General features: G+C 43.1%; 1 protein-coding gene across 1 annotated transcript; it reads right to left on the reverse strand.

Annotated features, from left to right (window-relative positions):
* Window positions 1-10510: 10510 nt before the first annotated feature.
* LOC138909980 (uncharacterized) lies at window positions 10511-10882 on the reverse strand. The gene has a single exon (XM_070201197.1). It carries the CDS (start codon window positions 10880-10882, stop codon window positions 10511-10513), a length of 372 nt encoding a protein of 123 aa, XP_070057298.1.
* Window positions 10883-13105: the final 2223 nt, after the last annotated feature.

Here is a 13105-nt window from a genome sequence, read left to right on the forward strand (position 1 = left end):
TAAGACCGAGCAACTGTACAAGCTAGAACACAGCTGGGCTTAGAAACATCCAACCTCACAAATTGATTGGCCAAGGCCTGAACATCCAATGCAAGCGGTCTCTCATTAATGGGAATATATACAAGGCTACCCATACTAGCTGAATTCCTACTCAAAGTGTCGGCCACCACATTGGCCTTCCCAAGATGATACAATATGGTGATATCATAGTCTTTCAATAGCTCCAACCACCTCCCCGGCCTCAAATTGAGTTCCTTCTGCTTGAACAAATACTGCAAGCTCCGATGATCCGTGAATACCTCACATGGCACGCCGTAAAGATTGTGCCTCCAAATCTTCAGCGCGTGAACAATGGTTACCAGCTCTAGATCATGAACAGGGTAATTTTTCTCGTGAACCTTCAGCTGCCGCGAAGCATATGCAATAACCTTGCCACGCTGCATCAATACCGCACCCAGACCAATACGAGATGCGTCACAATATACTGTATAAGATCCTAAACCTGTGGGTAACACCAATACCGGTGCCGTAGTCAAAATCGTCTTGAGCTTCTGGAAGCTCGCCTCACACTCGTCTGACCACCTGAACGGGTCACCCTTCTGGGTCAACCTGGTCAACAGGGCTGCTATGGATGAAAACCCCTCCACAAACTGACGGTAATAACCTTCCAATCCCAAGAAACTACAGATCTCTGTAGTTGATGTGGGTCTTGGCCAGTTCTGAACTGCCTCAATCTTCTTAGGATCCACATGAATACCCTCTGCTAACACAACGTGACTCAAGAAAGCAACTAAACTCAACCAAAACTCATATTTTGAGAACTTAGCATATAACTGGTTGTCTCTCAGAGCCTGAAGAATGATCCGAAGGTGCTGCTCAAGCTCCTCTCGGTTGTGGGAGTAGATCAAGATATCATTAATAAACACAATCACAAAGGAATCCAAGTAGGGCTTGGACACCCGGTTCATCAAATCCGTGAATGCTGTTGGGGCATTGGTCAGCCCAAATGACATCACTAGAAACTCATAATGCCCATACCGAGTCCGAAAAGTTGTCTTAGGGACATCGGATGCCCTAATCCTCAACTTATGGTAGCTAGATCTCAGATCAATCTTCGAAAACACCTGGGCACCCTGAAGCTGATCAAATAAATCATCAATCCTCGGCAATGGGTACTTGTTCTTGATGGTGACTTTGTTCAATTGCCGATAATCTATACACATCCTCATCGATCCATCTTTCTTATTTACAAACAACACAGGTGCGCCCCACGGCGAGACACTAAGTCTAATGAAGCCCTTATCAAGCAAATCTTTCAACTGTTCCTTTAATTCTTTCAACTCTGGCGGGGCCATGCGGTATGGCAGAATGGAAATGGGCTGAGTGCCCGAAGCCAAATCAATGCAGAAATCAATATCCCTGTCGGGTGGCATCCCTGGCAGGTCTACAAAAAATACCTCTGGAAACTCACAAACAACCGGCACTGAATCCATGGAAGGAACCTCCACATTAGAATCGCGGACATAAGCCAAATAGGCTAGACACCCCTTCCCGACCATATGCTGAGCCTTCACATAAGAGATAACCCTGTTGGCAGAATGGCCAAGAGTCCCTCTCCACTCTAATCGAGGCAACCCCTGAAAGGCTAAGGTCACAATCTTGGTGTGACAATCTAATATAGCAGGATAAGGTGACAGCCAATCCATACCTAATATGACATCAAAATTAACCATATCGAGATATAGAAGGACTACACGAGTCTCAAGACTCCCAATGGTGACCACACATGAACGATAAACATGATCTACAACAATAACATCTCCCACTGGTATGGACACATACACAGGAGAACTCAAAGAATCACGGGGCATAACCAAATAGGAAGCAAAATAGGATGACACATAGGAGTAAGTAGACCCCAGATCAAATCGAACTGAAGCATCTCTACTACAAACTGAAATAGTACATGTGATAATAGCGTCAGAAGACTCAGCCTCAAGCCTGGCTGGGAAAGCATAACACCGGGGCTGGGCCCCACCACTCTGAACTACATCTTTGGGACGGCCTCTAACTGGCTGATCTCTACCTCTAACGGCCTGACCTCCACCTCTAACACTCTGGCCTCTACCGCTGGCTGCCTTACCCCTGCCTCTGGCTGGTTGAGCAGGTGGTGCAGCAAATGGTGCTGGAACCATGGCACGAGAACTCTAATACTGTGAGTTGCTCGTTGCCCAAGGGAAAATCTAGTAATGTGCCTCAGATCACCACAAGTATAACATAACCTCGGCTGTTGTGACTGCTGACCCTGAAACTGACCCTATCGACCTGAGTAATCACCCTGATAACTCTGGAGTGGAGATGCACTAATAGGAGCTAGTGGTGCACTGTAAGCTAGCTGGTCGGAATAAGGCATATGAGGACCACGACCACCTGAGGCACCGTGGGATGCCTGGAGTGCTGAATGAAACGACCTAGGAGGATGGCCCCTACCAAAAGTACCCCTACCTCTAGATGAGGCACCGCTGAACTCACCAAAATAACGAGGTCACTTGTCAGACCCTTGACCTCCCTGAGCAAGAACCATCTCGACTCGTCTGGCGACATTAGCAGCCGCCTGAAAAGAAATCTCATTCCCAGTCTCCTTAGCCATATGTAATCTGATAGGCTGAGCAAGTCCTTCCATAAACCTCTCTCTCTCTCTCTCTCTCTCTCTCTCTCTCTCTCTCTCTCTCTCTCTCTCTCTCTCTCTCTCTCTCTCTCTCTCTCTCTCTCTCTCTCTCTCTCTCTCTCTCTCGCGGTGGGAAGCAGAAGAATAGCATGACGGGACAAAATCCACAAAATGGGTCGCATACTGAGTAACAGTCATACTGCCCTACTGGAGATGCTCAAACTGAAGATGATGTTCCTCTCTCAATGTGATAGGCAGAAACTTCTCTAGGAAGAGCTGAGAGAACTGGTCCCAAGTAAGAGCAGGAGACCCAGCTGGTCTGGTCAACAAATAATCTCTCCACCATTTCATGGCAGAACTAGTCATCTGAAATGCAGCAAAATCGACCCATTGGTCTCTACTATACCCATGTTCCATAGAACCTCGTGACAGCTGTCAAGATACTCCTGGGGATCCTCTGAGGTAGAACCACTGAAGTGAACTAGGAAGAGCTTGGTAAACCTGTCCAATCTCCACATATCCTCAGAAGACATAGCTGACCCATCTCCGGCCTGTGCCGCAACAACCAGCTGAACTACTCCGACTGGCTGAGCTGCTGAAACCTGATACTAGGGAGTTATCTGCTCCAGAGCGGGAGTAGTGGGAGTCTGGGCTCCTCCTCCAGCCTGAGAGACTACTAGTGCCATGGGAAATGCGCCAGTCTAGGCCACACTCTCCATAAGGCCCACCAAATAGACCAAAGCGTCCTGAAGTACTGGGGTGGCAATGAACCCCTCCGAAACCTGAGCAGGTCCGGCAGGAACAGTCTGGGCTGGAACCTCCTCGTCAAGCTTTATCTGAGGCTCCACTGCTGGGGCTACTACTCGGGCTCTGGACTGAGCCCTGCCCCTACCTCGGCCTCTAGCACGGCCTCAGCCTCGACCTCTGCCCTGCGTAGGAGTTGCCACTGGAGGCCCTGGTTGCTGCTCAGCTGAGGAAGCGGTATGTGTTCTCTCCATCTGCGAGATAATAAGAGTAGAAGAGTTCAATCAGTATTGAGAAAACAACATCACACGATAGAGGAGAATAGAAGTGAAATTTGTTCCTAAACTTCATAGCCTCTAGAAGATAAGCACAGACATCTCCGTACCGATCCTCCAGACTCTACTAAGCTTGCTCGTGAATCGTGAGACCTAGGCAACCTAGTGCTCTGATACCAACTTGTCACGACCCGGAATTCCCACCGTCGGGGACCGTGATGGCGCCTAACATTTCACTTGCTAGGCAAGCCAACGTTAGAGAATCATTAAACCAAATCCGTATTTCCATTCAGTAAATAACAATAATTAGCTAGGATGAAATATAATAAGTGCGAAATAATATAAAAACTGTATTATTTACTATCATCCGGATCTGGAGTCACAATTCATGAGCATTCTAGAATTTACTACAAGTAATAGTCTAAAAGAAATACAACTCTTTGAATGAAAGAAACAGTTAAATAGAAGGATAGACGGGGACTTCAAGGTCTGTGAATGCCGACAGATCTACCTTGAGTCTCCGGATAGCAGGTCCAACAGCTAAAATCTCGATCAACCCGAGCCGGTACCAAAATCTGCACAGAAAGTGCAAAGTGTAGTATCAGTACAACCGACCCCATGTACTGGTAAGTGTCGAGCCTAACCTCGACGAAGTAGTGACGAGGCTAAGGCAAGGCACCTACAAATCAACCTATACAATTTAACAGTGTATATACAAATAACAGTAATAAAAAACTAGACAGGAATTATCGGGAGGGGGAAACATGCTGGGGGAAATACGAAATAAAGAGCTACAGCAGAATGAGAACTGGAACAACCAATATACTATGAATCAACATGAGCATGAATACAGTAAAAGAAAAATGCACGGCATCACCCTTTATGCATTAACTCTCATATCATGGCAAGGCATCACCCTTCCTGCTTTTACACTCACAATATGGCACGGCATCACCCTTAGTGCATTAACACTCACAATATGGCACGGCATCACCCTTCGTGCATTAACACTCTCCCTTACCATAATGAAATGCATAAATAATAACAGGGAGATAGAATAACAAGTACAAGCCTTACTTCAACATTTGGTTCCACAATATCAATCTCAACATTGAAATAAATACTAAATTATCACCAGAGAATCCGTAAACATGATAAGAACGGTCAATTTAATAACACTAGTCTAAACACGTAACAATTAGGCATAGGAAAGCGACAATATAAGAAAAACGGGAGAAAACATAGAAAACAGGTAACTTAGCGGTGCATAAGTACTCATCACCTCACATATACGCCGCTCACATGAATTTCACATAGCAAATAATCTGAGATTCCTAATTCCCTCAAGTCAGGGTTAGACACAACACTTACCTCGCTCCGAAGGCCACTTAATACTCAATCACAGCTTTTCCTCGAGAATTCACCTCCAAACCACTCGTATCTATTCAAAAATGACTCAATAATATCAAATATTGCTAAAGGAATCAATTGCATTGCATAAATGTAGATTTCCCAAATGTTCCTCCAAAAAGTCGAAAATTGACCCCGGGCGAGCTTGGTCAAAACCCAAGGTTCGGACCAAAATCCATTTACCCATTCACCCCAGATCCTGGATATATAATTGGTTTTGGAATCCGACCTCAAATTGAGGTCTAAATCCCCAAATTTTTGAAATCCCTAGTTTCTATCCAAACCCCTAATTCTACCATGAAAACTCTAGATTTTAGGTTGAAACTTTATGAAATGAAATGGGTAATTGAAAGAAAATGGTTTAGAATCAATTACCAATACTTTGGGAAAGAAAATGACTCTTGAAAATCACGGCGCCCACACACCAAATAATATCAAGATATCCTAAGGGGGAAGTCCCCAACACAAGGTTAGGCAAGCCACTTACCTCGAACCGCTTAAATCACCTCGATAACACGTTCTTGCCATGAGTATCCAACTCCAAATGGCCCGAATCTATTCAAATAAATTGCATAATGTAAATATAACTACGAGTAACTAATTTAGCTAATTAATTCGAAGCTAAAGCGTGAGATTAGGAAAAATGCCCAAAAGGTCACCCCGGGCCCATGCCTCAGAATCGGGTAAAAGTCACAAAATATGAACACACATTCACTCACGAGTTTACTCGTACCAAAATTGCTCAAATCCGATACCAAAATCTCGATCAAAACGACAAAATTTGGCCTAAGAATCTTTCTCAATTTCTCATCCCAAATCCGAAATTAAACGATAAAATCAACCATAGATTAGTGGAATATAACCATAAAGGAGTTAGGAATCATTACCCAAAAACTTCCTCCGAAAATCTCTCCAAGTTTCGCCTTCTACCGAGCTCTCAATCAAATCTTTGTGTTATGAACTCAACCCTCGTTTTTGAACCTTAAATTCTGCCCAGGTGCGTTCTTCTTCGCGAACGCGACATCACGATTGCGAACGCGATGAACAATCTTCCACTGGCCCAAAATTCCTCCTTCGCGAATGCGTACCTTCCACTGACGGACCCTTCATGAACGCGGGAACCTCTTCGCGAACGCGTAGGCTTAATGCCTGAAGCTTCCTCTGCCCCGTTCCTCTACGCGAACGCGAGGACCATATCGCGAATGCGTAGGCTTAAAGTCCCACACCTTCGCGAACACGGGAACAACATCGCGAACGCGAAGAACAACTTCGCTGCCTTTCCCAGATGCTCTACGCGATCGTGAGGCAACTCTCGCGAACGCGATGAAGGATTTTTCTACAATAAAACACCAGAAATCTGCCATTTCTCTAAGTCCAAAGATGACTCGTTGAGCATCCGAAACACACCCGAGGCCCCTGGGACCTCGACCAAACATACCAACCAATCCTAAAACACATACAAACTTAGTCGAGCTCTCAAATCACATCAAACAACGCTAAAATCACGAATCACCCTCCAATTCAAACTTAAAGAACTTGAAACTTCAAAATTCTACAACCGATGCCGAAACCTATCAAATCACGTCTGATTGTCCTCAAATTTTGCGCACAAGTCATAATCAACATTACGGACCTACTCCAACTTTCGAAATTGGAAAACGACCCCGATATAAAAAATTCCACTACCGGCCCAAAACTCCAAAAATTCGACTTTCGCCATTTCAAGCTTAAATGAGCTATGAACCTCCAAAACACAATCCGGACACGCTCCTAAAGCCAAAATCACCTAACGGAGCTAACGAAACCGACGAAATTCCATTCCAGAGTCGTTTTCACACAGCTTCAACTACGGTCCAAATCCTAAGGCTTAAGCTCTCATTTAGGGACTAAGTGTCCCAAAACACTCTGAAACTCAAAACCAATCATCCCGGCAAGTCACAATAGCAGAAAAAGATTTGGGGAAAGCAGTTAATTGGGGATCGGGGCTATTACTCTCAAAACGACCGTCCGGGTCGTTACATACTCTAATCTAAACACGACTTTCCCAAGAATAGCATAGATAGTAAATAGAACTCAACTGCTGGCCAAATAATTAAGAAATTATGCACAGAATTAGAGAAACAACCAAAGATGATAACCCAAATTAACGGTAATATAATTAATAAGCTTCAATATTCATGACAACCACAACCCTAGAACGTGAAGTTTAGCTCCACATAGACATGGTAGCAAAACAACAAATCATCAAGAAAAAGTAACGATTACTAAGTTTGATGGAAGAAAGGTGGAATCTGATGAATTCCGGCCACCACGGAGGCTCCGTGCTCTCCCTAGGTCTAAAGTCTGTCCAAAGTCGGTGTCCCCTCTAAAAATGGTGTTTAATAACTATTTATATGTGTAGGGAAAAGGCCTAGATGAAATAACCAAATCCAAAACCAAGTAGGAGACGAAATAGGATTTTAAAATCCGGAACCCCCTCGCTACAGACCGTGCTTCGCAACCTCTATAGCGCGCTCCACCTCGCCTCGGGCCTTGCCTCGCGAGCTCAAATGCACGCTATGAGTCTCGCGCCACCTGCTCTATCACGAGCAGTGAACCTCGTGTCGCCTGGGATGCTGCTTCTCTTTTGAGTTGCTATAGTTTTTGCATTGTTCTTTCTTCAGTTCTACATTCCAAACATCACTTTCCATTTCATGTTTTTGTCTTCTTTTCCTTAGTTTTCCATTTTTTTTTGCATTGTTCTTTCTTTTTTGTCTTCTTTTTGATTTGTCTCTTTTGTCTTCCCACACAAAGTTAAACCTTAATATATCCATTAATTAAATAATCATGACTCCATTCTTGCAGTGTATAAAATACACATAAAATCTCTACTTTGCTCTCAATTTCGTCTTCAAAGTACCTACACATAAAATAAGCTCAATTAAGCACAATGATAGACAATTTAGCATTAAAACACCAAAATGTAAGGTAAGTAATGCACTAAAAATATATAATTATAGCCAAACATCAGTGAATAAAATAATTTTAAAAGGGAGGGTCAAAATTGGCCATCAACAGCTGCCCCTCTTTGACCGAAGACGATGAAAGAGTTTTCTGGAAAAAAAATTAAACCAAAACTAATTTTGTCCCGAATTTTAGGTAAGTATTGCAGGAAATAGGGATGGTGAATTGCAGGATTGAATAGGGGAAGAATCTGGGAAGATTTAGGAATATTGGGCCGAATTCTAGCTTTGAATAACTTACATACCTCGGGCTTAACAAGGATCAGGCCTCATGTAGTTCTGGAATAAGAACTTTGGGAAAGCGGCACTAGCTGGAAATGCCCAAGTATCGTATTTTGACGATACGGCGAGACATAAGATTGGTCACTCATGATGGCTTGAATTTTGCGGCCTGATTTGAATGATTCAAAATTTTGAGCTCGCTGGTCATCTTGAGTTGGGATCTTGAGCCCGCTACTGGGTTGGCTATCCCCATAGCGTTGTAGTTTGGTCTGCCTCTAAGAAGTAGTTCCACGCGGGGTGTTTGTTCCTACAAAACAAATTAAAATACACACATACCAATGTATTGCAATGCAGAATATATTAAGATGCGATGTAAATAATGTAAGAATGATGATGCCTGGCTGCCGGCAAGCCGTTATTTGGGATTGGGATGATGGGATACCTGATCCTAACAAGATTTGTTAGTCGGACTGGGTACCGTTCCACAGATGTTGGAGTATTTGAAAATTATCTCCGCTTGTTAGGAGAGCTTGATTGGCAAAGTGCGTCTCTGCTTGCTGGGAAAGCTTTGCACTGAGAAATGTCTCCGCTCTTTGGGAGAGCTTATTGCAGGGTGCGTCTCTGCTTATTGGGAGATATTTGCACTGAAATGTAAAGTAATATCTGCTTGGGAGCGATCGAAATCATGCCTAATGTTGCACTAACAAAACGTTAAACATTCAAGGTAACAAGAAAATGAAATATAAACATGCCCAAGAGATACTCTTGACTACAGGGCTAAGTTGCGGCCATCGATTGGCAGAACATTGGTGACGAGGTTCGCGATTGTCTATTCCGGATTCGTGATTGACAGAGCGGTGCTGTGGATTGCTTTTTGTTGGTGAAGTTTCCAGTTTGCTATATACAAGGCTCCAGTTGGCGAAGCCGATGTTCGATTTGTATAAAGCGCTCCGATTGATTGAACAATTTTCTATATACAGGGCTTCGATTGGTGAAGCTGACGTGCGATTTGTATAGGGTGCTACGATGGATTGAGCAGGCAGTTTGCTATTTATAGGACTTCTATTGGCGAAGCCGGTGTTCATTTTGTACAAGATGCTCCAATTAAGTAAGCGAACGGTTTGCTATTTATAGATTTCTGTATCAGCTGTCTGATTCCGAGGCACTTGCAAAGAATTCAAGAGTTAGCTTTAACTGCGCTCGAAAATATAAATAAGAGGAGGGAGAGATATTCTTAGGCAAGTGGCGGGTCCGTCATTTGCCCCAGTGTGGTTCCAGCAATTCTTTACTCCCTGTTGACCCTTCACTCAAAGAAAACTTCTTAGTAGGGGGAGTTGGTTTGCGTCGACCCTGGTATTGATTTTCCCCAGGCTTTGACATGATTAAATCGTGGAGTTCGGTAAATGGAACAGATTATTTTATATATTTTTTAGAAAATATTCTGAAAATACTTGTTTCTTTTAAGGCTAACGCCGTCATCCCGGATTATGACATGTTACGAAAGGTTCTTCGCACGCGAATGCATTTCTCTGAGAACTTCGTCCTATTGATGTCCATCTTCCATGGTATCTTTGACAATGCGGCTACTGGCCGTTGCGACTGCTTCCTAATTAAAACTAATGCATTACAGAGGTTTCCTAAGGTTATGACGGAACCCTTTCAGATTGCCTACATATCCAAACGGAATCAAGTCTGAATATAGTTCGTGGGATAATGATGAAATGTGGTGAAACGACCGAGCCTGACTCAGGAAGCCTATGTATCCAAAACAAAATCAGGTCGGGACGTAGTTCGATTATAACAAATGCAAGATGATGAGATTAAGAAATGAAAATGGCCGAGTCTGACTTAGACAACCTACGTATCTAAGTGGAATCAGGCTAGAATGTAGTTCAATTACAAAAGATGACTGAATTTGATGAGGATTGCCTATGTATTCCTTTTTAAGGAAATCAAGTCGGCGTAGTTCCTGAACAACATACAAAAAAATGACATTTGGTTTTTCTATTATAAGAGAAAAAGGAGGAGAGAAACCGAACCCTACGCGGGTTGCCTACGTATCCCTCCGTGGGAAGTCAGGTTAAATGTAGTTCTGTTACATCAAAATCCTAACTATATCTGCCTTCAAGCGTAATATCTCTTCGAGTTGATTGACTTTCTGCTGACTCTTCCATCTATTTATGCTAAGATTAGAGCTCCACCAGACAGTGCTCTGTGGACCACGTAAGGACTTTGCCAGTTTGTGCAAACTTCCCTTTAGCTTCCTCTTGATGGGAAAAGATTTTCTTCAGAACCAACTGCCCTTGTGCGAATTGGCAAGGCTTCACTCTTTTGTTAAATTCACTAACCATCATGTTCTGGTATAACTGTCCATGACATACTGCATCCATTCTTTTCTCATCAATGAGCATGAGTTGTTTTTGCCTGACCCATATCCACTCTACGTCGTCCAATGTTTCTTCTTGGATGACTCTTAAGGATGAGATTTCGACTTCTGCAGGTATCACTGCTTCAGTGTCATATACCAACATGTATGGCGTTGCCTCACTAGATGTTCTCATAGTAGTTCGATAACATAATAAAGCGAAAGGTAGCTTCTCGTTCCATTGTCTATGATTGTCCACTATCTTTCCTAGAATCCTCTTGATATTCTTGTTGGTTGCCTCGACTGCCCATTTATTTGCGGTCTATAGGCTTTGGAATTGTGGTGGACGATTCTGAACTTCTTGTAGATTTCCTCATGAGGTCACCATTGATGTTGGCGACGTTGTCAGTGATATAGACTCTGGTATCCCAAATATGCAAACGATGTTATTCTGGACAAAATCTGCAACCACTTTCTTTGTGACATCCATTTAAGTAGATGCCTCGATCCATTTAGTGAAATAGTCGATAGCTACCAAAATGAAATGATGTCCATATGACGCTGTAGGCTCTATGGGTCCTATTACGTCCATGCCCTAGGCGGCGAAAGGCCAGGGTGAACCCATTAGATTTAACTCATTTGGTGGAACCCGGATGAAGTCTCCGTGAATCTGACACTGGCGACACTTCTGCACATAGCGGATGCTGTCGTTTTCCCTAGTGATCCAAAAGTATCCATCTCTTAAAATCTTCTTGGCTAATGTGAACCCGTTCATGTGGGGTCCGCACATCCCTGCATGTATTTCTTCCAACAGTCTGGTTGCTTCGGCGGCGTCTACACATCTCAGTAAACCTATGTCTGGGGTCCTCCTATACAAGACTTTCCCGTTGAGGAAAAAGTGGTTTGCCAATCTCCCGAGGGCTCACTTTTGACCATTAGTAGCATTTTTTGGGTACTCCTGGGTTGTGAGGAACTTCTTGATGTCATGATACCAAGGTTTACAATCTGGTCCTTAATTCACATGGAAGCAATGAGCATGTTAATCCTTGATTTCTATCTCGATGGGGTCGATGTAGTTCTTATCTAAATGCTGAATCATAGTTAATAAGGTTGCAAGGGCGTCTGCGAACTCATTCTGAATTCTAGGGACATTCCTGAAATCTATCTTTGTGAACTTTTTGCACAGCTCCTTCACGTAGTGCAGGTACGGCAGTATCTTGACATTCTTGGTCGACCATTCTCCTTGGACCTGGTGTATCAGTAGATCAAAATCTCCTATGACCAAAAGTTCTTTGATGTTCATGTTGATTGCCATTCTGATTCCAAGGATGCATGCCTCGTATTCAGCCATATTATTAGTACACGAGAATCTTATCTTTGCTGACACTGGATAATGTTGTCCAGATTCCAAAATTAGGACTGCCCTAATTCCGACTCCTTTGAAATTTACTGCTCCATCGAAAAACATTCTCCACCCAGGGTATGATTCTGTAATATCTTCTCCGACAAATAGTACCTCTTAATCGGGAAAATACATGGTAAGTGGTTCATAATCCCCATCCACCGAATTCTCGGCAAGGTGGTCAGCTAAACCTTGTCCTTTCATAGCCTTCTGAGTTATGTACACAATGTCAAATTCCCTGAGGAGAATATGCCATTTAGCTAGCTTCCCGGTAGGCATTGGCTTCTAAACAATGTACTTGAGTAGATCGAGCCAAGATATCAGATGCGTGGCGTATGCTGACATGTAATGCCTTAACTTCTGAGCTGTTACAACCCAAATTTGCATACCATAGATCACGCCGTAAGTTAGTCGACGTAAATCCAAGAAGAGATTATCTTTGAGATGATAATAAGTTAATCCTATTGGTCTTAAACGATACAAGGGTGTATAAGAGTGGTTAACAAGTATTTGAAGTTAAACGAATCAAGGATGTTGTAACCCGTATTTTCGGGTAACACTAGAGGTGATTAATTGTCCCAAGAGGTCTTGTTTTAATGTATTTGAATCATATAATATCCGCATCATAAGTCTTGAAGTCAAGCGAGTTATGAAACAAAAGTCGATAAAAGTTGTTGCAACTTAGGTTTATAATTTTACTTAAACTTTAGGTCAAATGTTACTGCATTTTTCTCCCAATGTGCTTGGAATTATGGGGTGATCTACCTATCAAATTGAATATCTATGAGTCTAGTTTCCAACGCATTAAACCGTTCGTCGATACGATCTCGGAATAGAGAGATATTCACATTTTCGCGAGAGTGCGCCAAGCTGCTCTCTATGGGGCCCACAAAGGCGGTTTAAGACATATGGACATAAATAAGATACCTCAACCCCGTTTTAAGTCATTATTTTTCAGTATATTCAGACCTTATAACCCTAAAAACAGTCTCTCAAGGTTCTCTCATGATCCAAGAC

This window comes from Nicotiana tomentosiformis, chromosome 4 (genome assembly GCF_000390325.3).
Source record: "Nicotiana tomentosiformis chromosome 4, ASM39032v3, whole genome shotgun sequence".
NCBI lineage: Eukaryota > Viridiplantae > Streptophyta > Magnoliopsida > Solanales > Solanaceae > Nicotiana > Nicotiana tomentosiformis.

Bases quoted from the DNA above. Each gene is read 5' to 3' on its own strand.
- LOC138909980 (XM_070201197.1), bottom strand. From the start codon at position 10,882: ATGAGAACATCTAGTGAGGCAACGCCATACATGTTGGTATATGACACT.